Source organism: Gobius niger (genome assembly GCF_951799975.1).
Source record: "Gobius niger genome assembly, chromosome: 12".
Lineage (NCBI taxonomy): Eukaryota > Metazoa > Chordata > Actinopteri > Gobiiformes > Gobiidae > Gobius > Gobius niger.
Genome location: NC_136863.1, coordinates 17619362 through 17646014, shown reverse-complemented (window position 1 = coordinate 17646014; position 26653 = coordinate 17619362). Strand labels below are relative to the sequence as shown.

At 39.2% G+C, this 26653-nt stretch overlaps 4 protein-coding genes across 5 annotated transcripts; 2 read left to right on the top strand and 2 right to left on the bottom strand.

The window, feature by feature from the left end:
* Positions 1-69: 69 nt before the first annotated feature.
* pla2g15 (phospholipase A2, group XV) lies at positions 70-5650 on the bottom strand. Its single transcript, XM_079567724.1, has 7 exons — positions 5472-5650; positions 4095-4248; positions 3430-3548; positions 3249-3347; positions 2872-3096; positions 2042-2154; positions 70-1742 (listed from the first exon to the last, which is right to left on the bottom strand). Exons 1-7 carry the CDS (start codon positions 5629-5631, stop codon positions 1341-1343), a joined length of 1272 nt encoding a protein of 423 aa, XP_079423850.1. The 5' UTR covers positions 5632-5650; the 3' UTR covers positions 70-1340.
* A 3321-nt stretch (positions 5651-8971) lies between these two features.
* lcat (lecithin-cholesterol acyltransferase) lies at positions 8972-13165 on the bottom strand. The gene is made up of 7 exons (XM_079568157.1): positions 12839-13165; positions 11934-12090; positions 11708-11823; positions 11491-11586; positions 10973-11197; positions 10663-10858; positions 8972-9532 (listed from the first exon to the last, which is right to left on the bottom strand). Exons 1-7 carry the CDS (start codon positions 12984-12986, stop codon positions 9178-9180), a joined length of 1293 nt encoding a protein of 430 aa, XP_079424283.1. The 5' UTR covers positions 12987-13165; the 3' UTR covers positions 8972-9177.
* Positions 13166-13894: 729 nt separating this feature from the next.
* Positions 13895-20037, top strand: uba2 (ubiquitin-like modifier activating enzyme 2). Its single transcript, XM_079568487.1, has 17 exons — positions 13895-14146; positions 14786-14869; positions 14954-15024; positions 15108-15172; positions 15254-15354; positions 15429-15550; positions 15626-15693; positions 15794-15915; positions 16032-16131; positions 16261-16415; positions 16519-16612; positions 16702-16814; positions 16903-17058; positions 17126-17222; positions 17407-17512; positions 17591-17733; positions 19279-20037. Exons 1-17 carry the CDS (start codon positions 14006-14008, stop codon positions 19476-19478), a joined length of 1938 nt encoding a protein of 645 aa, XP_079424613.1. The 5' UTR covers positions 13895-14005; the 3' UTR covers positions 19479-20037.
* Positions 20038-20466: 429 nt separating this feature from the next.
* On the top strand, positions 20467-25693 carry ca5a (carbonic anhydrase Va). 2 transcript variants are annotated; one of them, XM_079568124.1, is made up of 7 exons: positions 20467-20943; positions 22480-22677; positions 23556-23674; positions 23990-24085; positions 24167-24229; positions 24924-25082; positions 25397-25693. In XM_079568124.1, exons 1-7 carry the CDS (start codon positions 20802-20804, stop codon positions 25565-25567), a joined length of 948 nt encoding a protein of 315 aa, XP_079424250.1. In that variant the 5' UTR covers positions 20467-20801; the 3' UTR covers positions 25568-25693. The 2 variants fall into 2 exon arrangements, with proteins under 2 accessions (XP_079424250.1, XP_079424251.1); XM_079568125.1 differs by lacking the exon at positions 20467-20943 and adding an exon at positions 22099-22381.
* Positions 25694-26653: the final 960 nt, after the last annotated feature.

Below are 26653 nucleotides of genomic sequence, written 5' to 3'. Positions count from 1 at the left end.
GATGAACAGCATGATGTAACAAGTATTTCACAATGGTCAGTCATTACAAAAATGTAACTGGTTTTGTTTGGCCCTTAAATACAAAGAGGATATAATCAAAGTAATATGAACTCATTTGGACATGATGCAACATACATACAACAGCATCTAATATTTAATCTCACAAAAGTTTAATGACAAACATTCAGGCACTGTTTAATATGTCCACACCCCAGAAACTCATGAGATAAAAAGGGTTTCAAGTTTAGAAATTGGAAATCAAGGAAATACATAAATACTTAATACTCCATTGACAACAAAATAGTATTTCAAACACTGAAACAGCATTTATCAAGACAGTTGCTAAATAGTTTGTGCAAGCTGGAAAATAGAATACAGCCTTTTGTGAGTGGGTTGCCCCTAATATACCATTTGAAACGGCGTGTATTACAGAATTATGGCTCCAAATCAGATGTGTAAATGCTGATCCACATTTGCACCTGCACATGAGCAAATGCTCGGTAAATGACCCCCGTAATGTCAGTGTCTATACTTTGTTTTCAGTGGTTTATTTAATTACTTTCCAGCTAATTTTCTTGTGAAGCATTTTGTACATGTTTTCTCCATATGACGTTTCTCTGCTGAACTGAGAGATTTAGAATATCGTTTGGACTTGAAATATTGGTCAAATAAAAAAATTAAACCTCACACAGCTAAATTTAGCCAAGTTTATCATTTCACAGTTAATAAGCAGAGGGAAATTACATAATATTGTTGATGTCAGATATAAAACGTTGCATTTAAATACTAATAAGTAATCTTGAGAATACAAGAAAACATGCGGTGCATTTACATTCACGATTACAGCATAACGTCCCAGAGCTGGTAAAAAGAAAAAGAGACATTACTGTAGTCACTTAACTATGAAATAATAGATCATGAGTGACTGATAAAGATTGTTTTTTACATAAATAACTGGCTTGGCTCCATATACAAAATAAAAGTGACATTACAAAAGTACTAGACAAAAATGTAGAATTACACATGAATATTTTTCTTGCTTTAAAAGTAAACCCTTAATACCTTTATTGTTTATAAAAGTGGCACTTATACAAAGGGAAACTTTGGCAACAGTAAAAATGATTTGATCACTAACTCCCTCCTACTTAAAACACTTGTGTTGAATTAAAAATATATATTTTTATATGTTTAATTGTAAACAATTAGACATTAACTTTTAATTTAAGCTATAATAATAAAATGTAATTAAAACTCTGGTTCCACACCCTGTCTTTCCCCAGAAAGTAAGGTTTTGTAGCAGTTAAGAGAGGACTAAACTGCATCGTATGGTTCTGTTTGAATCAGGGAGAGAAAAGAACTTTCTTGATATAATCCACAGTGGTAAGATTTGCTAACATAGCAACATGTTCGTTAGATGGAAGTTCCTTTAAAGTAACATTATATTTCTGTTTGCCCACCCATTTTTTACACTGGAGAGCACTGATCAGGTTCACTGTTCCATCTCCATCCCCTGTCACTACAGTAGGCTCCACATCAGGAAACTTGTTTGAATACTGGAAACCCTCAGGAGTTGGGATGCCGGTGCCATACAGACAGTGAGTTTCCACACCAGGAGGGGTCAGATCAGAGACCAATGATTCTGTGTCCTGTCGCATCATCCAGCCGTCCTCAAAGCCTATGTCCTTGTACCATTGTTGGTAGTCCATGACTGTGTAGTTGAAGCTCGGTGTCTGGATCAGAACCTAACATCAACAAAAGAGTTTTGTTAGGTAAACAACAAGAGGTACCCTCTGAAATTTAGATTTCAAATCATAAGCTTTAAAGTATCACTGCCTAAGCCGTATTTTAAGTTTTATGGGGGGGAAACAATATATAGTAATTCAGGGGGCGATAGTGGATCCCAGCTCCTGCAGGTGCCCACTGTCGTTGTGTACAGTGTGACAATATATATGTATTGTGTTAACATGTTTACATTATTGATTATAAACAATAATATAATATCAATACACTGCAGATTTAAGCAAAAAGACTGTGCACAGACCTTGTTTTGAGGCCACGCGTGAGCGTATGGGAGGAGCCAGTTAGTGGACACCGCTGTGCGCTGCTGGAAGCGAATTTTCAGAGGGCTGATGACTGGGATACGATTGTTATCACCTGTAATAAAAGAAAATAATATAATACATCATATCAACCTCATTTATAATAATTCCATTATTTTCTCATTAGAATTATTAGATTTGAAGATCTAGTTGAACAGACAGACAACTGAAAGCGAATGCATAAACATATGTTTGTTTACTTTTTGATATATACATTTTTAGTAATAAGACTTCAGTGAGCGGTTTGTTTTCTGGTAGTGCAATATATGTAACTAAAGGGATTAAAAAAAACTGTACAATAAAGCACCAGACACAAAGCGGAGAGGACAGCAAATGTGTTGATGTCTTAAGGTAATTTAATTATGTTTTAACTAAAAGCACTGAATATGCCTAGATTTTTTTTTTGAAAAGTGAATTGGTATAAAAAGGCACTGAACTAACGGATTACTCAAAGGTTATGTGTCAAGTCTTTCGCTGTTCTGCATTAGGTAATGTGCACTGCCCAGTGACATTGTGTTTTTGTGAAATGCTGTTGAGTCATCTGCAGGATTGCTTTAGAAAACTGTAATGTTAAACGTAGACATAAGTGTTAGACTTCTGCAAAACTGATAATGAGCAAACTCAAATGAGTTACTGAAGTGTTTTAATTTGTTTTTGAAGTGCAATTAATAGTATCATATATTTCACATTAGATTACATAATGACAAACTACAATGAGATAAGGATATTCTGTATAAAGAAGAATCTGAAGAGCTTTTCTCTGGTTTCTTACCAGATGTGACCACACGTAGGGTCTTGGCCACTCCAGCCCATGGAGCTCCCAGAGAAATAAAGGCCTTGATGTACCTATCTTTCCAAGCCTGTGGCTGCTGATTGAGGAAATATAAGGTATACATGTTGCCCATACTGTGAGCTATCAGAACCACAGGTTCACAAGCCTTCTCCGCCATCTCTTCAATCATCTTCTGCAGCTGCAGAAAATACGCTTTATTCTCATCTACAAACAGGGAAGAGAGAGTTTCTAGGGTCAGTTTCTGCTCAGAGCAGACAAAACCAGGTGCACACAGAGACTTGGTAATTAATTCCCCAAGTGGTTTCAGTAATGCATTGATTCTCAAAACACAAGCAAAATGTAGTCCAACTGCTTACTGGGAGCTTTCCTCCAATCATAAGGTGCTCCTTTGATATCGTCATCTCTGGTGTAACCCCACTCCACAAGCTGCTGCACAATATTAAAAAAATACATGCCTGGAAACGAGGAAGAAAAAACACATGATTTACATCACTAATTTAATTAAACGACAATACTTATTTCTCAGACTTTACTCACCAACACTGCGTTTACTCGGGTCGAGATACTCCAGTGGGTATGTCTGTCCAAAGCCAGGGACACGAATTTCAACTCCAGGAGGGGACAAGCTGGTGTGAGTGGTTCTGTCGTAGATTAGCCTAGAAAATATAAAAACAAAACATCATATTCCCTTATATGGAACGATAAAATGCAAACATTTTCAGTCATACTTCCTCTTTACAGTAAGAATGTATGTACCACTTCTACAAAATGATGAAACTGAAATGTGGATACGAGTTACAGAAATTACATAATATATTTGATTTTATTTCAGTGGAACCTAAACTTAAACAGCTACCATCAAGCCATTAATACCTCACTAATCTTAAAATCCCTGATGTTTATTTGTTTTTTCTAGTGGAATAAAATTACTGAAGGAATTTGAACCATAAATATCAATGTAAAATCTAAAACGCTCCCTCTAAAAATAGGCACAGGGCCTTCGAAATACTGCACATAGTTCTGATTGGAAATGTAATTGTAGAATACAGATTTTTGTTTATTTAACCTCCTTGCAGGTCATGTCAAAAGGTTACCAAATCACCAAAGTAATGTATAACAATAGCATTGTATCTGAGCATTTTTTGACTGTTTAATGGAGGCCCTGAAGTGCAAATTAGAGCACATTCAAGGAAGGAAAGTACCTCATGTTGTCAATCCAGCAGTCGATGATCACTGGCGCCAGCTGCTCAAGGTTGAGCCACAGAGTAAAGAAGTCTGTCTTCTTGTAGCAGATATAATGAACGACAGTGGTTTTGTTCAGCTTGGCCTCCAACTGATTCCCAAGGTCACCGGGTACTGAAAACATGATAAATATACTTTGTTACTGGGAGAAAAACAAGCAAAAAAGGGTGGGTTGGGTCACATAAGACATTTTGCTGCCAAAGCTTTCAACATTTTGCCAAGATATCAAGTATGCACACTATCCAGAACAATAAGTAGATATCCCTAAATCATTACGCTTTCAAATTCAATAGAAACAGAATAATATGTTTCTTTTTCTGTATCTATGGGTAGTTTCTTATTGAAAAAATGTCTATGGTATTTTATACGTCACGTGTTTGTGGTCATGTGAGACCCCCCTGTTTTAAATGGGGCTCACACACTTGTGATGTTACTTACCCTGATGAAGACTCTGTTGAGTTGAAACAGTAAATAGACCCTTTTAATAGACCCTTTTTTCTGCAAATTCAGAGTGCCTCAGCTCATCCTCTTTTCGCTTAAAATATGCTTTGCCCCACGAGTTTGAAGAGCACCTGATTTGTAAGTTTACTCTTCTACTATGCGGTGATCCAGTGAGCGCCTCTTCTCTTTTAGAATAATAATAATTTTGATTATTGCAATGATCTTAGTCCAAGGGGAGGATTGGGTCACTATTCTGAAGGGTTGACACTAACATTTGTCTATGACAGGGTGATATCTAATCTAATTTGTATTTCTTTTTAAACAAAACACAGTAAACAGTAAATGTTACTGAACTTGAACCACTGAACTTGAAAACCACTCAGATCTACAGGAAACATAAAAGATGGAGCTGACAACAACAGTCTCTGGATTAATGTTTTTTTTTTTTTTTTTTTCCTTGACAAAACAGAACATCCACCACTTCTACAATCAGTCATTTGTGTTTTGTGGACGCTGTACGTGTGTATTGTGCCAGACAGATAGGGGCGTGAGACTGTAGGCGACACCTTAGGGAATTTCATAGGTTTTTGTGAGAGATCCATCTGCTAATTGAACTTTCCCACTTCCTGAGAGAGTTGGCAGCAGTCCAGCGGAGTCATGTTGCTAAAGCTCAGGTCATATGACCAGTCTCTACTGTACACAATCACAGCCACCCACCAAGATTATCTCCGCTTAAGTAAACTAGCAGTATATATCTATATCATGGCGCGTCATCCAGTTATTTTTTTGGGGCCAAATGTATAATATCAAAACAAAAATGTCCAAAAAGTTGACGTTGTCACTCAAGCAGCCTATAGCTCGTGTGAAATATGGTGGACGACTTGAAAATCACTCACTGAGAACCACGGGAGGCTTTTTAGGTGTCGTCCACTGTTGTCTGTCGGTGCATTTCTCCTCCTCCAGCGGCTTCCCCGAGCTCCGAGCGCACAGCACCAACAACAACAAACCGACACGGAGCCGCAGAGAAGAGGCGGTTTCCCGAAGACGAGCCGCCATGGCCCCTGTGTTTCATAGCCACACAGCCATATCAGCCCTGAGTAAATATATGTAGCAACAGACTGCCGTTTCAAGGAGCTAAACCTCTCCGAAATGTACCCAAAGCGCGTGTGAGAGGTGGCTAAACATGGGCAGGGGTGGAGTCACGAGGTACAAGCAATCGACCCAGACGCTAAAACAACAAGTCAAAAGACATCGATTGCCGATTAACACAAACCGACCAGACTATTGGACAGATACATCAATCAATAAGGTATGAAATGTTGTTGTTTTGCGGCTAAATCACAACTTTAGCTGGATGTCAAGCAAAAAATAAAACACACAGTTGGGAAAACAGCTGCCCACACATTATTAAAGGTCCTGCACATAGATAGGCCTATAATAAATAGCAATAATTCGGCTACTCCTGCACCTATTTCTGGGAGAGTAGTAATTTGAGATTTGCTTTCAGTTCTGCAGACATGTGATTAGTGGTTTTGCCGGAATTTCCATTTTGATGTCATGTGATATTAAAGCTGTTCTACCTGAATCAAACCGTGAAAGCGGGTCAGGTAGTTGGGTTAAGTATCTCTCAGCTGTTGCCTACAGTGTTTCCAGCTCTCACAGACCCATCCGCACATCCCGTTTGTTACAAGTGTCCAAACTTTATTGACGTACAGCATGGAGGGCCACGTGATCAGTGCGTTCAAGTTCACCTGGGTGTATTAAACCGTCCCCCACGCCTTTATTTAGGCTTGGAATTGTGATGCTGCTCTGTCTCACAATAAATGTTACTTTTTGAGGTTTTAATTGAGCGGAATTATCAAGTTATTTAATTATTGATTAACTGTTTTACCCACACAATCCCTTTAAATCTTTTGTAAACATAGAAGGCCGGTGCAGTACCTTTAAGTTCAGGCAAGGCAAGTGTATTTGTAGAGCACAGTTCATACTCAATTCAAAGTGCTTCACAGTTGCATAAAAATACAAGAAAGCAGAAAAAAATCAATCCATAAAATATCAACATAAAAATGTAATTACAGTAAAAAGCAAGAGTGCAGATAAAAGACTTTCAGTGTCATTCACGGGTAAAAAGAACTGTTTTCAGCCTGGATTTGAACATTGTCAGAGTTGAGGCCTGTCTCACATCCTCATGAAGACTGTCTGAGTCTATGATTACTTCTAGATTTCTAACCTTAACTATCCATAAGTACAGGGAGGATGCTTATTGGTCTGAAATTCTGACTATTGAAAGGTAGTTTTTAGTCTTTTATTAATGGAATGATTATGCCTTCCTTCCATTGAGTAGGATGAATTCCACTCTCAAAACACAGATTAATTATATGACACAATGGACCAGCTATGTGTTCAGCGGTTTTGTTTACAACTATATTGTCTTATTTGTCTATTCCTGGACTTCCATCATCAATTCTATTTCCATAGTATTCTTTTTTCTTACTTTTATTCATTTTAGAGACTTGATTCCTTAATTGACAATATTTCAATCTGTCTTCAACCAATCCAATAGTGGCAGCTTTGTAAAAGCCTTTGTGTACAAAATTAGCCCTGGCTTTAGGGTCTGCTTCTGACACGGCATCAGTGCACAGCTCAGGTATTTGTGTCAATATGGTCAATACATGTGGCAATTGTTATATGTAAAAAAAAAAAAGCCTTGTTGGCAAATTCACAATTTGAGGTAAATTACAGGCATCCAGGTAGGAAAGGATCCTCTTTTCTTTCCTAGAGCGTCTATCATCCTTCCATCCTCCCGTTCATATCTCCAACCAAGTAAAGCTCACAATTGACATCTGAAGCTTTATTTCACCCAAACAAGTTGAATAATTAATGTGTGCATTTGGAGGTCTATATACAACATCCCACAAGCATTGGTTTTGAATGAGGGACATGCACTTCTACCCATATCACTTCAATTTCATTACTTATGAGACCTGACTTTAATTTACAGGGAAAGTTACTTTGTACATAGATAGCCACGCCCCACCAAATGTATTTCTATCTCTAAGGAAAAGATTAAAACCATCATTTAATACCTCAAAGTCTACATTAGATCTGTCGAGATGTCTCTCTGATACAGCTGATATTGATCGAATGCTTTTGCACTGGTAAATGAATAAATAAATGAATATTTTGCCATAAACAAAACACAAACTCACTGTATATGAATTCAAAATACAACCTGCCATGATTGAGGCAGTTATGAGCTCAGTATCAAATGTGCTGCTCAATACATTTACAGCTTAGGAGAAACAATTTTGTTTTGTTTTTTGCACATTTTAGATTAGCCAGTCCAAAAAGGAGTGGGTGGGAAGTAAACACTTATTTAGTCCCACCCTTTTTAAGTACTCTCAGTATCTTGTTCTGTATTACGTATTAGGCTTTCTTATAACGATCATTTGAGATGTGATCTAAATCCAACTTTCCCAAGTTGTTTATATCTTGTATTTTTTTCTTGGAGCCAGCAGAGGTGGCTCGGGCATCTGTTCCGGATGCCTCCTGGTCGCCTGTTCCAGGCATGTCCTAGTGGGACAAGACCTCGTGAAAGACCCAGGACACGGTGGTGGGACTATGTCTCCGAGCTGGCCTGGTGTCGTCTCAGGGTCCCCCCAGAACAGCTGGAGGAAGTGTGTGTGGATCAGGAAGTTTGGGCATCTCTGCTGAGACTGCTGCCCCCGCGACCCGGCCCCGGATAAAGCGGAAGAAAATGGATGGATGGATTTTTTTCTTGTTGCTGTAAACATGTAGATGTGCTATGACCAAACCTTTAGCTGTTTTGGTTTTACACATCGCTGCAAAATAGACAACCTATCTATAAATACTGCCAGTATTTTAAAACACAAATTATATTACTCATGTATTAGCTAAAGCAGACACGGTTTACTCATTCCTATGATTTTGACAAAGATCAGACCACATTTAAGACCAATTTAGGCAGAAATGTGAGAAATTGCACATACATTTTCCTCCCACTGTATATGGCTGCTTGGTTGGTATCACTTGCTCTACTTGCACTGAATTTTGCAAAGGACCAGGAGTGTAGCAACAAATTCAGGACCCAGGGTACAAAACCATCTAGGTGAGCCCTCAGTGCATGTTCTCTGACTTTGCACAATGCATTTTATGGAGTTTGCGCAATGCACTTTATGGTGGCCAATTCCTGCACGGGGCCACGGGAAGTCAGACATACACTTCTGCAAGGGACATACAAGCAAGAGGTAGTTTGAAGACACTATCAATACATTTGGAAATAGGTTTATTGGTTACAAATTCTCTTTGGTTATAACACACAGGAAGTCAAAACCTTATCAATATGTTACATACAAAGTAGAAGTTTAATTAAGTATGACCTTTTTCCAAATATAAAAATCAATCGCTATTTACAAAAAAAAAAAGAGAACAATACATTCTCTTAGCATCTCCTTCTCAAGTACGATAACAGTTATTTCCTTAAGAATCTTATTTCTGAGCCCAGATACTGTTGCATACACGTCATTTTCCAAAAATAATGACATAAGAAAAAAAACAGCTGTGAGATTTTTTTGTATGTTTTTATACTGTAACATCAATCTCACTAGGTGTTTCTGATTTGCCCTCAAGAATATACTGGATTAGACTGAGCACCTTCTCGTGGTACACCATGTCCAAGTGCATGAGGCCTCTGAACTCTGTCACGTGGACGGGTTTGCTCTGTTGTCCTTTCCAGAGTTTGCAGAGGCTCATGCTGAAGCTGTCCACCGTGTTGTCCCCATCTGCGTACACAAAGTCCACTGGGTCCGCGTTGGGAAATCCCTCGTCATAAATGTATGTGATCTTCGTGGGCAGTCCAACACCGTACATACACCACACCTCGACCCCGGGAGGATGGAGATCTCCTGTCAAGTTCTTGGTGTCTACCCACATGTGCCTGGAAAAACAAAGAAGATGTAGAGTAAACTGTTGAAATAAAATATTAATATTTGATTTACCGCGTGACACAGAGCAAAGTTGACGACACAGCACAGTCATTGCATTGTAATGGGATACAAATAGCATGTCACACATCTGATTTATTTAATGATATTGATAATATGATTAATCATTCCACTATCTAGTAAAGAGACTGTACTAGGAAACACAATGAGTATATTCATGGTTATAATCTGGAAACAGTGCTGCAGCAGGAGTTACCATGCTGTATTCATTCAGTCACCGCTATTTATCATACTGGGTCAGGCTGTACAGTCGTACTATCTCTGTCATAGCCTTGACTGTGGTGCTCAGGCACCCACTCACAGCCACTGAATGTTTGCCTGCGTGTCAGTATGACGCTCTGAGAGGGTATTTATCCCTTTTCTGTGGAAGCATAGACAGACTTGAATGGTAGGACCAGCGCAATGTCTCGAGTTCATGTCTCCGGGTCCCGCACCGATGGTAAATAAACTTCTCCTGTATAAGACATCCAGACTGCTGCCTTTTTTTTTCATCTACCCTCTCGAACACCATTGTTAATTCTCTAACACTGTATACTGTTTGTGGACGCTCTCAGTCTCAAAAGAGTTCTTTAACCATCATCAGGTGTAGCGGACGTTTCGCCTCTCACCTAAGGGGGTTCATCAGCTATTAAAGCTCTGCTTCATAACAGGATGAATCTATACCTATCTAGTCGGGAGGGGTTATCACTCGTCTTTACTCTCAAAATCCCCTTAACAGTCTATTATAACTAGCACATGCCAGAGCAGTATATAGTTACCAAATCTCACAATATATTAAAACCCCTCTAAGCTGGATTGGTATATATTCTTCTGGAAGCTTCTTAAGTGAGAGGCAAAACGTCTGCATCACAACTCAGTATAGATGTACAGAACTGTGTCCAGATTGTATACAGATACAATTGTGTTTACAATGTGATACTGCACAACTTCCATTTCTAAATTGATCCAAACCTGAGCAAACCAAGCTCAAAATTTCTAACTAACTTTACTCTTTTCTTAAAGTTACTTTTGCCTTTGGTTACAATCTACAATGCTGTTCTAATTCAAAAGTTGTGCTCAGTACCAGCCATCCTCAAAGTTGATGTCTGTGAAGAAGCGCTCGTAGTCCTGGTTGGTGTAGTTAGTTGTTGGAGTGGAGATAAACACATGATCTTTGGGCCAAAAGCCTTCAAACGGCAGCATCCATGGATTGGTTGTTGTCATCCTCTGCTCTTCCCTGATCTTTATGTTAGAAATCATTGGAATCCCGTCATTTTCACCTACAAAGCAAAAGCATGATGTGTGTGTTGTTAAAAGGATTTGCTAATTCACTTTTCAAGTTATTTCACCTTTAACCAGAAAAGTCCCACTGTTCTGCCATACACAATTATTACCTGATGCCATGACTCTGAGAGCTTTAACAGCGCCCCCCCATGGAGCCCCGAGAGAGATGAAGCCCTTGATGTATCTGTCCTTCCAGACCTGAGGCTGCTGGTTCAGGAAGTAGAGCACATACTGGCAGCCCATACTGTGACCCAGGAGATAAATAGGCTTCTGGTACTGCTCATACATATCCTCCACAAGCTCACGAAGCCTCGCTAGGTACTCTTCATTCTCATCTGCAACAAAGGGAACATTTTTAGGACACTTTGAAATAATCAGATTGAATAATTTGTTAACAACAAACTGTATAGTAGCCTAAATTACTCCATGTATTCTACACAGTGCAGGACAGTCAGTGCAGTGATTCTGCACCAAAGAGATTGGATTATAAGGCAGAACTGATAAGCAAAAAGGAAACTTATCAGAGAAGGGGAAGGAGCTGTTGATTCAAATTCCAAAATCATACCATAATGTGTTACTCTAAGTCAGGCAGCTGGTCAGACAAACTGTATTATTGGCCTTTACTTACTTGGTGCCAGTCTCCAGTCGTATGGAGCACCTCGGATGGTCTCATTCCGGGAGTATCCCACGGAGACCAAATGTTCCACCATTGTGTGAAAGTAACCTATAAAATATGTTCACAGAAGGTGAGAAGAACTCAAAACGGTATAGCATTCCAGTGTCCGAGCAGCAGTGTGGTGTACGAGTTGACATAAAAGCAAATGATTTGAATATAGTTTACTCACTAGACAGTCTGTTAATATCAAGATACTCGAGGGGATTGGTCTGCCCAAAACCTGGCACCCGCACCTGCACTCCTGGAGAGTTGGTTGACCGCCGAGTAGTCCTGTTGTAAACAAGTCTGAACAAACACCAGAGATGAACACACAAACATATTTTCTATTGGATTTGCAAGTAAAGTTTCAATGTGAAGGCTACCATAGTTCAAGGTATTGAGGCAATATGTGTTACCTAATATTATCAATCCAGCAGTCAACTCCAATGGGCATGAACATGTTGAGGTCAATCCACAGAGGGAACCAGTGGTCGGTTTTTTTGTAGCACAACCAATTGACAATTGAAGGTTTGTCGATCTTGGCCTCTAAGCGGTTACCCACGTTTCCAGGCACTGAACGGACAAATGAACATCAACATTTGATCAATTAATTGCGTAACATTGTGTGTAGGTGTGTGTGTCTTTTCGCCCCCAGTTGTTCAGTACAGTTTTTACTACAGTTAAAAGACAAAAACTATCAAATGTGTCTTTTATAAAAGATGATGAAATTAGGCATTTCAAACCTTGCCAAATGTTGTCATCATCATGGGAAGGCAAGTATTTATTGTAGAGCACAAATTTTCCACCAGGTAATTCAGTAATAAAGTGCTTAATATTACAAGTAGGCAACATACAATTACAGTTACAAACAAATAAAATCAATAAAACAATATATATTTTCAGTTCACTTTAGACAAGTTAGGATAAATAATAGGCCTATGTTGAATTGAAAAGTTACAGTATCAGGAGCTTGGCTACATTTTGACCACATCACACTCTGCCCTTTGTGTCTTGTTTATCTTTGACATTCAAGGTTTTTTTAGAAGCTGTGAGAAGAGCAGATCAAGATTTAATTATTGAAATACTTTATCAGTAGCCAAAGAGATAAAGAAATGTATATAACCTATATATCAGGTACAGCTGAAAATAGATATATTTTGCATATTTCAACTTTAAATAGCCAAAGCCATTTCTTTTGATTTGACTATTTACTGAGTATTCATAGAAATGTGTGTGCGCGTGTACAATATCACAATATCACAATAGACACCTATAGCCCTTATCCCCCAGTGCAGCCCAATACTATTTAGAAATCACTTACCAATGATGAGAGGTGGAGTGCTGTTGTTTGGTGTACTTGGCTTGGCGGGAGGAGGGAACACCACGTTAATTATCCAAAAACATGAGGAGTGTTGAAAACCCAGAAACGCCAGCAGAAGCGCCGACCCGATGCGTCCCTTTGAGCCCATGTTTAGTTCTCACAGCTGCGGCGAAGTCCTGCTCTCTTTCTCTATTTGCGCTTCTGAAGGCGGAGGGTGGGAGAGAGTTGGAGATGTGGCACACTTTCAGTGACTCTCTCCCAAAACTAGTAAAGGATGCCTGTGTACGCATCTGAATGAATCACGATGAAGAGGTCAACACTGCCCACAGACCTGGCAGGACAAATAAAACATGTAATGTTGGATTAGCCTATGCCCTATTGATTCTCTCCAATCACATGAGAGAACAAGCCAATGTATTTGTCCTTTTACAATCTAGGCGAGTTCATGTCAGTGTTAGATGAAGCTTTAGGAAATCTGGAAGAAGTAGAACACAAATGATTTAAAAAAAAATAGTTTGATTAATATTGATCTATGTCAATTTTATGTAGGCTATAAAGTTAATAATTAAATGTGCAATTTTATTTTATTTTCCGAAGATATCATCTCAATATAAATTAATCCAACATAATGTCTGGGCATTTTGCTCTACGAACCCCACTTTCTGTGCATGCACCACACATAGTTCAAATAGCTGCTGTGAGGTTACTGCAGGTCATTGACTCTGAGGTCATGTTTGGCTACATTAAGTGGGGCAGGTGGTTCTTTGTTTCCCAGTATGCATTCACTGTTTCATCGATCATGTTTCAGAATAAAAATGAATTTACACGTGTGCTTTCAATCGAGTATCAATTAGGACATTATGGATATTTAAATAGTTTGTCAAGAAAATGTGATCATCCGAATCTAAAATGACGTCAACTGATCCCCAAAAAAGACCAAAGGCTGCGGGTCTGATATTTTGAAAATATGTGAAGAAGCGATAATTAATGTTAACACCTGACCAAAAGAGGGCGCTAATTAAATATCCACAGTGTGTGACGGTAAAATATCACACAACGAAGAAACAGGGCGGTTCTGGAAAACGTTAGAAGAAGAAGGAGGAGGAGGAGCTAACGGAGCTAACCCGCTAGCTCCGGTGCTCTGTGCGCTCCCTAAAGCCGGTCAATATGGTGCAACTTGTGGGTTCCCTCCGAAAAGAGCTCGCCGATGCCCTCTCCACCAGCAAGGTGCTGGTCGTGGGGGCAGGAGGGATCGGCTGTGAGCTGCTGAAGAACCTCGTACTCACTGGCTTCAAAAATATCGACGTGGTCAGTAGCATTGTGCTGGTTTGCAGTGTTGATGGTCTGTTAGCTCGGTGACTAGCATGCCCGTGTCTTTGTGTGGAAAGGAGGAGTGTAGGGGACACTTTTTTTTTTCCTGATGTGGTGCAGCTCAAGATTTAAGTCCTCGATGGTTTCTTTTAATGCAGTGTCTTATGAAAAGAGAAGAGGTGCTCAAATACTTTAGCCTTAAGCGCGCCTGATACAGATGGCATTACGATTTTCGCGCCACACAGGCAATAAGAAAACATAAACATAGCCACTTGTCAATGAAGCTCATTTGTCACACTGCGAAGTTAACAGTTTAGTGTCACATCAACAGCGAATCAATCTCTCAATGAAGGAGTCTAGAAATGTGTGGGTGTGCATGCCTTATTAAACACACTATGGCGGCCATAACTTGCTATAGACCGAATGAATGGATCTGAGGAGCCTACATCCAAAAACACGATTAGCTGCCAGACTAAAGTTAATATGTGAATTTAATTTAATGTGGCGTGTTCCACCTTAAATGCCACAATGTTTGTATTACAGTAATTGTGAATCTGTGTTCTTGTAATGATTTGTCTATTACCCATCACTGTGACGTCCCAAGACGCCAGTCAATGATTTTGTGCATCTCTTCAGATTGACCTGGACACCATTGATGTCAGTAACCTCAATCGTCAGTTCCTCTTTCAAAAGAAACATGTTGGAAAGTCTAAAGCTCAGGTTAGTTAATGGTGTGATGTGTAGCTTGTAAGTTGTGATGTTGATAAGGAGGATGTACTGTAATTGTATGTGTTTGTTACACAGGTGGCCAAGGAGAGCGCCCTGCAGTTTTGTCCCTCAGCTAATATTGTCGCCTACCATGACAGCGTCATGAAGTATACACCTTTAATTAATTAATGCTAAGTATCTTTTACATTGGGCGTGAGTTATTTATGTTATTTATGTTATTTTCCTTCAGCGCTGACTACAATGTGGAATTCTTCAGGAAGTTTGTACTGGTGATGAATGCCTTGGACAATGCAGGTAGAATATTGTCTCTTTGAATTATCTTCTTTCTATATCTATTTTTGTTCATTATGCAGTGTATGTCCATGCTTTTGTTAGCGGCCCGTAACCATGTGAATAGGATGTGTTTGGCAGCTGATATCCCTCTTATTGAGAGTGGAACGGCAGGATACCTTGGGCAAGTCTCTGTTATAAAAAAGGTATGTGCTGAAAAACAATATAATGACAAAAAATAACTTGGAAAGTGTTGAGGAACATTATTGTTTTTAATCAGGGATTAACAGAGTGCTACGAGTGCCAGCCCAAACCTTCTCAGAAAACCTTTCCAGGGTGTACTATTAGAAACACACCATCAGAGCCCATCCACTGTATTGTCTGGGCCAAATATCTTTTCAAGTAAGACCCAATTTTACTTGCGATCTTGTTGTAAGTCTTCTTCAATATTCATACTTTTTTAAAATTGTTTTCCAGTCAGCTGTTTGGAGAAGAGGATGCTGATCAGGAAGTGTCTCCAGACACTGCAGACCCAGAAGCTGCATGTGAGTTAAATTAAGGGTAATTTTACACACTTGTTGCACTGATGCCTATGAGTGCATTGCATGTCTTTTATCAGTACAAAACCAAGTTTGTAATATTTAGGGAATCCTGAAGACACAGCAGCGCGGGCCACTGCGTCTGAAAAAGATGGAGACATCAAACGTGTGTCAACCAAAGAATGGGCCCGCTCCACAGGATACGACCCAGTCAAACTTTTCAACAAGGTACGTGACGGTGACTGAATATTCCAAATTCGTAAAGACGGCTCTTCTTTACCTGTATTTTGTATTATTATGAGTCTTACTAATTAAAAATGTATTCCTTTAAATTCTATTTCCAGCTGTTTAAAGACGACATTATGTACTTGTTGACCATGGATAAGCTGTGGAAAAAGAGAAAAGCTCCTACACCTTTGGATTGGAACAAAGTTGAAAAGAATGGTGAATACATTACATTACCTAGATTGTTTACTGGCTTTTATCAATTTTCGAACTGCTTTTTGTGAAACTTTATGAACATAAATCAAGTGTGAATGGCATAACACGCCATTTTTCTGTTCTTTTTTACAGAAAGTCCTAAAGAGTCAGAGACTTCTAGTGCAGGTCTGAAAGACCAGCAAGTTCTTGGTGTTTGGGGCTACAGTAAACTGTTTCAACACAGTGTGGAGACTCTTCGCTCTCAGCTGCAAGAGAAGGGAGAGGGAGCAGAGCTCGTGTGGGACAAGGTACATCTCATAGCACACAAACAATACTGCTGAGGATAATGAGTGGAATAGAGTTAGAAAAGTTACTGTAACTAATTATGTTGCGTCCATATTTTTATGACAGGATGATCCGCCGGCTATGGACTTTGTTACTGCTGCTTCCAATATACGAATGCACATCTTCAGCATGAACATGAAGAGTCGTTTTGATGTCAAATGTATGAACATTATTGTCACCAAATTCAGATTTATTCATGGGTTGTCATTACAATCCTATTTGCTCACGTGCTGTTTATTTCTATTTTAGCCATGGCAGGCAACATCATTCCAGCTATAGCTACAACTAATGCAGTCATCGCTGGACTAATTGTGCTGGAGGGGCTCAAGATCTTGTCTGGGGAGATCGAGTCATGTCGTTCAGTGAGTTCATAGCTCAGAACTTCAAGAAAGTGTGTGTTCTTACAAAAGGGTAATCTTGATAACATTTCAATTTTTTCTGCATTCCAAGATCTTTTTGAACAAGGTTCCTAACCTTAGGAAGAAGCTGCTGGTTCCTTGTATGCTCGATCCACCAAGCAGCAACTGTTACGTTTGTGCCAGCAAACCTGAAGTGACTGTTAAACTCGATGTCAACAAAACTACAGTCATCTCCCTGCAGGACAGGGTAAAAACAGCCTCTCTGGTTTCAATGCATATTTTTCATATTTTGCTTAACTTTGATTATATTTTAGATCCTAAAGGAAAGATTTGGTATGGTGGCTCCAGATGTTCAGATAGAAGATGGAAAAGGGACCATTCTTATCTCCTCAGAGGAAGGAGAGACAGAAGGTAGGATTGAGAAATGTAGATTTTGCAATTTATTTGCTTTTATTTTGATTTAGTTTCACAAACTGTTATATTTAAACTAGTGAAATGTTAAAATATAACATGAAATGTATTGGGCTATTCTTCTGAATGTATGATTGCAAAACCTCAAGCTATATTTTTTTTGTTTTTTTTTGTTTTTGCCCAGCCAACAACAACAAATTTCTCTCAGACTTTGGGATTCGCAATGGCAGCCGTCTCCAATCTGACGACTTCCTACAAGACTACGCACTCCTCATCAATGTTCTACACACGTATGTCATCCTGTTTTTTCAACTATATGTTGTTGTTGGACGCGTTTTCACTGGATCTCTGATGTTCTTTGTTGGCAGTGAGGAACTCGAGAGGGATGTGGAATTTGAAGTTGTTGGTGAGGCTCCACACGAAGCCCCTCCACCACAAAATAAACCAGAAGATGGAAACAATATCACCAACGGCAACAAGGATTCTGTCCAGCCTTCCACCTCCTCCAAAGGTCAGTGTGAGGCCCTTGACTCATTTGGAAATGGCAGCTTTAATAATAAATTCATTACTTAAAGGGACTATACAGTGTTTAAAAATGTTAAAACTAAGTATTTTCCTCCCTCTACATGTTCCAGCCATGTCCTAATGTGTAGAATGAGCTCAGACCTGTTCACCACAACTGCCTTTAAAATCCTGCACCGTCACTCAGAGTTCTTAATTCGGTCTGAAGTGCCGTCATGCACGAGCTTAAAGGGATATTTCAGGATTTTTGACATAGGGCCTCATTTCCTAGATTTCTGGAGATATTTTTTTTGTAGTTCAAGCAGTTCTTATATTTGAAGAGTTTCGTGGCGCTAGGCTAGTGCAAGGCTAGCTCATTCCTATCATATCAGCTAGCCTGTATTACAAACAGTCTGACCCGCTCCACAGTGCACCTGAGGCAAATCACTTATAACACCAGACTAACGATATAAACGTCTGTGTCGATAGAGTAATTTTAACCATTTTGCATTTAAAAGACCTCATATTTGAGCAGCATCAGCTTCGTGGTTGTATGGTATGGTATGTTTTTTATTTAAACAGGGACAGTGCACAATTTAACATTGACCAAAAGGAAAGATGCATTGTGCCAGGTTATAGCAAAGATGCTAATTTCCACCTGTAGTCCCTGGGCAGGTTGATGTTGCAGTACAAAAACTGATTTTAAAGGTAGATGAATACTTGACCATGGATTTATACATTTTGACATCATTAAAAACATACATTTAATTTAAACAAGATTGGAACATTAGAACATTTTCTACCGGTCCTTTTTCTAGGTGAAACGGTCGCTCCCACATGGCGTTACAGATTATGAGTGCAAGTTTGTTTTTCTAGAAGCAATTTTTTGGTCAAATGCGCAAAACTTTTGTTGTATAAGCTACGCAGCGGCGGAGTGTCTGCTAGAAATCGGCTAGAAAATAGTCCCTCAAAATGCGATCATGCAAGGTCAGTTATATTCCAAAAAATATTCTATCGAGTCTATCGACACATTTATATTGTTATAAGTGATTTGCCTCAGGTGCACTGTGGAGCGGGTCAGACTGTTTTTAATGCAGGCTAGCTGATACCATAGAAATGCAATAGCCTAGCGTCACGTAGCTCTTCAAATATAAGAACTGCATGAATTACAAAAAAAGAAATCTCCAGAAATCAGCCACTCTCTGGATAACTAGGAAATGAGGCTCTATGTCAAAAATCCTGAAACATCCCTTTAATATAGAACCTGCAGTTACGCATAAGACCTGAGGTGGCAGTAGTGAGTATAAAACATTGAATCTAGTCCCTTTTAATAATATTATAATATCATCATACTTTATGTACTATAGTGTGGAGACAGGAGGGGGAGCTATTTGTCATTGTGGCAAGTTTCACAGTTCTGCTTTGAGATGGGGTTTTTCATTTTTCAGGGGTCTTGGTCCCATAGGGGAACATATTTTACCCTTTTTTTATGGGTAAGGGAAATGGGGCATTCGGGTGAAACCTCATTTTTTACACACCTTGACTGTCTTTCTAGCTCCGGCAGATGATGACGACGTCATGATCGTAGACTCTGATGATGAAGGAGCTGCGTCAAGCTCTGCTGTAGAAACGCCCACTCGTCAGAAGAGAAGACACTCGGACGCAGAGACGGGAGAAACATCGGCCAAACGTCCACGGACAAACCAAACCGCCGCGGAGGAGGACGACGACGATGATATTATTGCTCTGGACTAAGTCTACCGCGGTCATCAATTTGACTGAAAGCAGCTGTTGCCTAACGCTTAATGAAGAACAATTTATGACAATGTTTTTTCATTCGTCAAGTCCATTTCTTACCTGACCAATGCATTCTTTCAGTCTCTTACTTCATATTGTGCTGTAAATAGTCTGCAAGCTCAATTATTACTCACTACTGTTCGATCCCTATAAAATGCTTCTTTTGATGGTAACAGTGCTTTTGTATCTTTTTATAAACCTAATGTATTTCACATGCTCCAGAAGTCGGGGTGTTTGCTCCTCTGTTAACAAGTTACACCGGAATGAAAAATGGATGGAGAAAAAAAAAAAAAAGTGAATATTTTGTTTGTTGTAATGTTTGCCACTGTCTCATCACACCAAGTTGAAGATTGGCACTTTGTTAAACTCAAATGTCTGTACTGTCATTTTATTAGACTTGCACAGATGGATTGTGCTATGGGAGATATGTTTCTACCTCTTTTTGAAAACTGGATATCTACACAAAATGTTAGACAGTTATAGGTTTTCAGAAGCAGAGTTGGCACCGATGACAAGGCTTCATGACACCTCATCTGAGTCCATCATAGACTGTAGAAGGGCGTGTTTTTCAGTGTATGGAGTCAAGCTTAGTGATGATTTCCTTTATTTTATAGAACAGTCATGCAGAAAAGGCAGGACAGTGTATAGTGAGCTTCACTGACTGTAGTCTGTTTGGGTTTTGACCTGACTTCCTTCAGACTATTGGACAGTTTTGTTTAAAACAATAAATCTTGCTTTCAGATAATGAAGTAAAGGATGGATTATTGGAATCGTAATGTAACTATTGTCGAGCTCTTACAAAAAGAATTAAAACAAGAGTGCGAACCCTTCATACGACTCGTGATTATAGATTGTAAAAAATAATGGTGATGGACATAAAGAAACGAGCTGTGTCGTCATCTTCGACGCCCCTCAGCCGAGCCTGCTGATTGGTCGACACAGACCCCTTTCCTTCCTCTGTACCGTCGAGCAATCCGTAAACAAGAGCTTTATCTTATCGAGCCAACGCGCAGAGACTGAAAAAACACAGGGTTAAGCTCCGGGTTCACGCGCACGGAAAACCCCTTTACATTGGAGTGATCATTTCAATGTGCGAGGCGCAGCGACAGCTTTTACCACGCCTCAGAGGAGGAGGAGGGTAAACACGGGAAGCGTTCAGTGTAATTCAGTTCAGCTTTTGTACGGGCTATAAAGCTCACTTTATAGGATAACCCACAACACAGCTTTTGGAATAAAAAAAACAACGATTGAATTAAAGCTGTCCATTGCTGCTTAATCGGGATGGTGACTCTGACATCAGTGATGAGACCGCTGGCTACACAGCTCCGGCGGCAACTTGTCAGGGCCGCTAAGAGCAACCAGATCACCCCCGTCCGGAGATGCAACCTCACGGCGTGCTCAAGCAAGTTCGTCCTGTCTCAGGGTATGTAGAGGACCATGCTATTTGTGCAATAATAATCCAATACCAGACACATTTGTTGCTATATTACAGACTACATTTGACAGTGATAAAAGAGAGACAGTGCCTCAGCTGCTCTTGTTTGGGGTGTCATTGCAGCCCTTCATGGGGCAGTGGGGATCGCGAGCATGGCTAGAGGTGCAAAGAGTGGAATGGAGCTGGATTGGGAGCCGTTGGCTGAGTCTGTTGAGGTGGAGAGTGTCCTCAGGCCCCAGGTTTTCACTGCCACTCCCCCTGCTTGACCGCTATAGTTTATATGGCCTTTGGCCTAGATAGGAGGACCTATGGTAATCCACTGTTTATAGTTGGTCAGTAGTATGGCCAGTAGCCACCACTGGCCTGAAATACATTTGCTACATTGCAGGTTGAACAAATGTTTGCTGCTTGTCGGCCCAGTACCTCCACTGTCCGTTTGCGGACATGGACTGCAGCCTACTGTAATTTCATCAAAAGTGTACAGTTACATGAAACATTTGCTTATTTCACACAGGGCATCTATTTTTATATGGTAATATTAGTATCAAATGATTCAACATCGCTGGAGTAACTGCATTATGTGGTCATGTCACAGCTGTAAATGGGTTTAGGCATATTATCGACTTCAGCCTAAACCCTTACATATTCTATAATCTACAAGATCACTTAAAATATGTGACATGTTTTCTAGTGTTCATAATGAGCGATGAAACAAACCAGTCAGACCACTCTCAACACAACACACAGCAATCGCAACACCACACCCAACAGGCATTTCCACGTAAATAAGTCCACCATATACGTCTCATAAATAGGCAAATGTTAATGGCTTTATGTTTAAAAATAGTACTTTTAGTAACTCTATATCTAATCTATATATTTATATTTCGTAAAATAATCAAATATAATATTTTCAGGGGTTCTTGGGAAAGCACTTTTTCTGTCAGGGAAAAGTGAGGAAGCTGAAGGTCATCCTCCAGTCTGACCTTTTAGGCCTTAAGCCACAGTCTGGATCAAGGAAACAACACCGTGGTTGGGGACTTTTCTCAAGCTCAGGTTCTGAAGGAGAAATTATTTGGTTGGAAAATAAAGAGTTATGTGTAAGCCATGTCTGTGAAAACACACAGGGTCAGCTGGTCAGTTTGTCCCACTGTGAAGCAGTGTTGGGGGCGGGCCAGGACATTCCGCGTGTCATTTTCTCTACAGCCAACCCGCTGCTTTTGTTTTTTGCAATTTCCTTTATGGAAAACTGAGCAAGACAGTAAGGAGGAAGTCATAATACTTACGCACCCATTTCTTTTCATTCATTTCCCCTAAACTGGACAGAAAGAGACCTGTTTTCTGTCATCAAGTAGTTTGGTGTATTATATTTTTTCCGTAATGGACTGTTTTGACTCGAGTAGGGTTGATGAATACAGCAGAAACTGTAAGTATCAACAAATAGTTTTGTTGATAGTTTCAAATATGGTTTCAATATGACTTCGCATTAAGTTTTTTTTGTCTTGTTTCTTTTTTTGTCTTCAGTGCATCCAATGTGGCAAGAACCCCTTGCAGTACCAGGTGGTGACCGTCAGTCTCCAATCGACATTGTTGAACGGAAAAGTGTCTTTGATTCAAAACTGAAGCCTTTGGTAACGAATTATGATCCCAAAACCTGCCAACAAATCTGGAATAACGGCTACTCTTTTCTGGTTGAATATGATGACACTACAGACAAGTCAAGTAAGTGCTACTTTGCGACGCTGTTTTACATTGTGTTTATGTTACCTTTTTGTTTTCCCCTAAAGACTTTATACAGTACTCAATCCCTGCAGAATGTTTTGTTACAGGCAAGAGGATTATTTCTGTTGGTTTCCTTAAAGACCTAAGCTGTAATAATATTTTCCTAATCAATGTTCCACAGAAACCGCACGTTCCACGTGGCTCTGCTGACTGCCATGTGACCTATAGGCCTATAATAATGTTTTTCATATAAGTCTGGGAAAACTATGTAGTGTTTCTTTGACACTTAGCAGCACATAGTCAAATGTTATTATTCTGATTGTACTTAAATGGCTACAAGTCCCTGAGTAAATGCACTTGTCTTTGCGTTGACTCCAGGAACAAAATATTTTCATTTTTTTATAAGTGTCACATTGTTGTGTCAAGAGCTATTTGATCCGTGCTGTACAATATACCTAAAATAATTGCGTTTTCATATATATAGCTTAGTGTGTATACTGTAGCTTAGTCGTTTTTGTGAAAAAAGTAATGACAATATACAGTATAATGTAGAGTTATTGTAACCAAAAAACAAATGTATTCATGAAAACAACAACAAACAAGGAGGAATCAAAGCAGATTTGTAAGACCAATAGTTAAATATATGATTTTCTCATCATATATCTTTTGGATCCAGTAACATTTGTACAAGCATTGTTAGAATAATTTCCTTGTTGAGGCAATAGCTTCCTTGTCATACAGACAATATGGTGTGAGGAAATGAAGGATGGCCTGTTTTTACGTGTCTTCAATAAACTGTGACTTTCAAAGAACTTTGAGTAATACCTGTGCATTATGTGCTGATGTTGATTTATTTCTCTTGTTTATTTTTGGCGCAGCACTGAAAGGAGGCCCTCTTCAAGATCAATTCAGACTGTGTCAGTTCCACTTTCACTGGGGCGAGTGCAACTCCTGGGGGTCAGAGCACACGGTGGACCGGAGGCTGTTTCCTGCAGAGGTACAAAGAGAGTTTAGTAAAAGTGTAAAGATTATAGAACACTGCTCACAAACACGTCACCATCAAGTCTCTGAGAACTGGCAGACAATAAATATTATGACTAGCGTCAAGGGGTCACAGGTCGGTGTATTTATATATAGGCCTAAAGAAGCACCATCAGGAACTTTATGGGATTTTCCACAGTTGCTGTAAGAAATAAGCTTCAAAGCTCTTGTTTGGAGCACTAAACAACTATGATTACTGACTACAAAGGTCACATTTACATGACGGCTCTCTCGTGCTGAGTTTACAGTGTGTGCATTTGTCCCTCCTCAGCTCCACTTGGTCCACTGGAACGCAGACAAGTACAATCTGTTCGAGGAGGCCGTTGTGGAGGACAATGGACTGGCTGTTATAGGGGTCTTTCTAAAGGTAACTTGAATACTCCAAATGGCTCTTTGAAATGCATTATCCTCTTCTACAAGAATTAATGTTGGTAAATCTTGGTTCAAGATTGGCAAGAGACATGAGGGGCTGCAGAAACTGGTAGATGCCCTGCCAGTGGTTCGACACAAGGTAAGCCATTAAAGAAAAAGTAGAATAATATGTTCTATCTTTATAGTGTGTATCACCAATATAACAAGTATGATGTTTAGATAAAGTAACGGCTGATTGCTCATTCACCTGATTTAATTTTACTCCTTCTGTTTGCTTTTAATCCTCTCATGTTAGAGAACAGACAGCTTTAACTACACTCACTTGGAGGACTTTCCATTCAAATATTGTGTGTCTTTTGATTGTGAGCGCAGTGGCTCCCTCTGTTGCCTCAGTGAACAAATCAAAGGTTTTATTGACACATCTTATCAACATAATTTGTGGTCATTCCAATGTGTAAGAAAGCACTAAGATAAGCAATAATTGTTTTGTGATTTGATTTTGTCAATAGATATAGAAATAATGGTTTAACAATGTCACTAACGACAAAAGCCAATACTTAAATAACATTTTAGTTTAAAACCCAAAACGTGGGGCAATGCTGGCTTTCTGATTGGACAATTAGCAGTTCCAAAACAAACCAAATATAAACTTTACATCTTTTACAAATATTTTTGCAATTAAAATGCTTCAATATTACTGTCATCATTAAAATCAATATCTGATGATTAATGTCAAACTTCATATCCAGGGATACAAACATATGGGCACAGTTCATTAAATGTTTTTGTTTTTAAAGTATGTTTTTTTGTTTTTTCTGTCTGTTTTTCCTCAGGGCAGTGTGGTCGAGTTCACAAAGTTCGACCCGGCCTGTCTGCTTCCTTCTAATATTGACGATTATTGGACATATCATGGCTCTCTGACCACGCCACCTCTCACTGAGGCTGTGACGTGGATCGTTATGAAGCAGCACATAGAAGTCAGCCATGACCAGGTCTGTCAGATACCACTAGGTCCTGTAGTGAATGAAAAGTGTTAATTATACATATTGTACGGTTTTGTGGCAGTGCGTCTCTGTCTTTGATGATAGAGATAAACTCTACATGAGAAGTGCAATTGATCTACATGACTCCTTGTGCAACCAGCTAAATATATCAAGTCTAACAGCTCATTGTAGATGTATTTCATCTTTTTTCTGTCCATTTATCATATTGACAGTTGAATGCAATTGTTTGTGTTACATTGTGGCAATAACATTTCTATTTCATTTGATTGACTTAAATGTGTCTTTTATTGCCTCTGTTGCAGTTGGCGGTGTTTCGTAGCCTGTTGTTCACGGCTGCAGAGGAGGAGGTCCAGAAGAGCATGGTCAACAACTTCCGGGTGACACAGCAGCTCCGCGGGCGCACTGTCCGCTCCTCCTTCAGCCCATTCCTCAAGGACTCGCCTTCAGATGACGTGAAGGAGCACAGCCATTGACCCCAACCAGACCTCACTGAGCTGCCGTCACATCCATGACCGTACCAAATCACACATGTTACAAAACTTCTCCTGCATCACTTGTTCGATGGCAGTTTTTAACTGGGAGAATCAGGATCACACTGAAGAAAAAAGTAGGGATGCTTTTAATATAATTATTTTAATTTGAAACATTTTTTATCCAGCACTGACATATGACATGCATGTCAAAGTTTTAGAAGTTAACTATTTTACTACTTATTTTAGTAATGAATTCAAAGCTGACAACATGTATAGATTCAGGACACAACTGGAAGGCTTTACTTATAATAGATGTTTTCATTTCAATCAAAATAAATGATAACGCACTAGAAGCATCATTCATTTCAACGACCTGTATCTGTATAACAACTTTGTTCCCAAAACAACACTTTTACTATAACTTTTAAATTGCATTTTCACTTTCAGTGTGAACCTGACTCTCCAAACTTTTTTTTTGTTTTCATCATTTTACTTTTCTATGCAATAAGGGATATCTACAGTTAACATGTTTTCTTTTTATATTCAGTTACAGTGGTTACTTTAAAGGGTTTACTTTCTGCTACTCACCAACTGTCTGTTTAAGCCCATGAGATTTTAAATAGTGCTTTAACACTATATGGAGAATGATTTACCATGGTTCAAATGAGAAATTAATTTCTCTGCAGTTATTTTACAGAGGTTTGTTTATGGTCTGTATTTTGTTGACTCTGGTATTCCTAGTTTCATTGCTTTCATCCAATATGTTACCAGCCAAATTACCAGACTCCAGAATTAATCTTAGGTCAGTTCCATAATATATAAAGGTACAATAACCGGTACTATTTAGAGTAATTTGCAATTTTAGATGTTATTCCTTTTAGTTGGCGATCATTCCATTTATGCTTTACTAATGCGTTCAAGTTAGGCGTTTTCTGGTGGTTTAGACATAGTTTACTTTACTTTAGATTGATTTTGGAGCCTTTTTAGACTCTGCTAGTACTGACTTGATCAAACGAGTGGTACTTGGAAGGTCAAATATTCGCATAAAGTGGAACATATTATGAGGTGGTATTTGGTGTGAAAAGA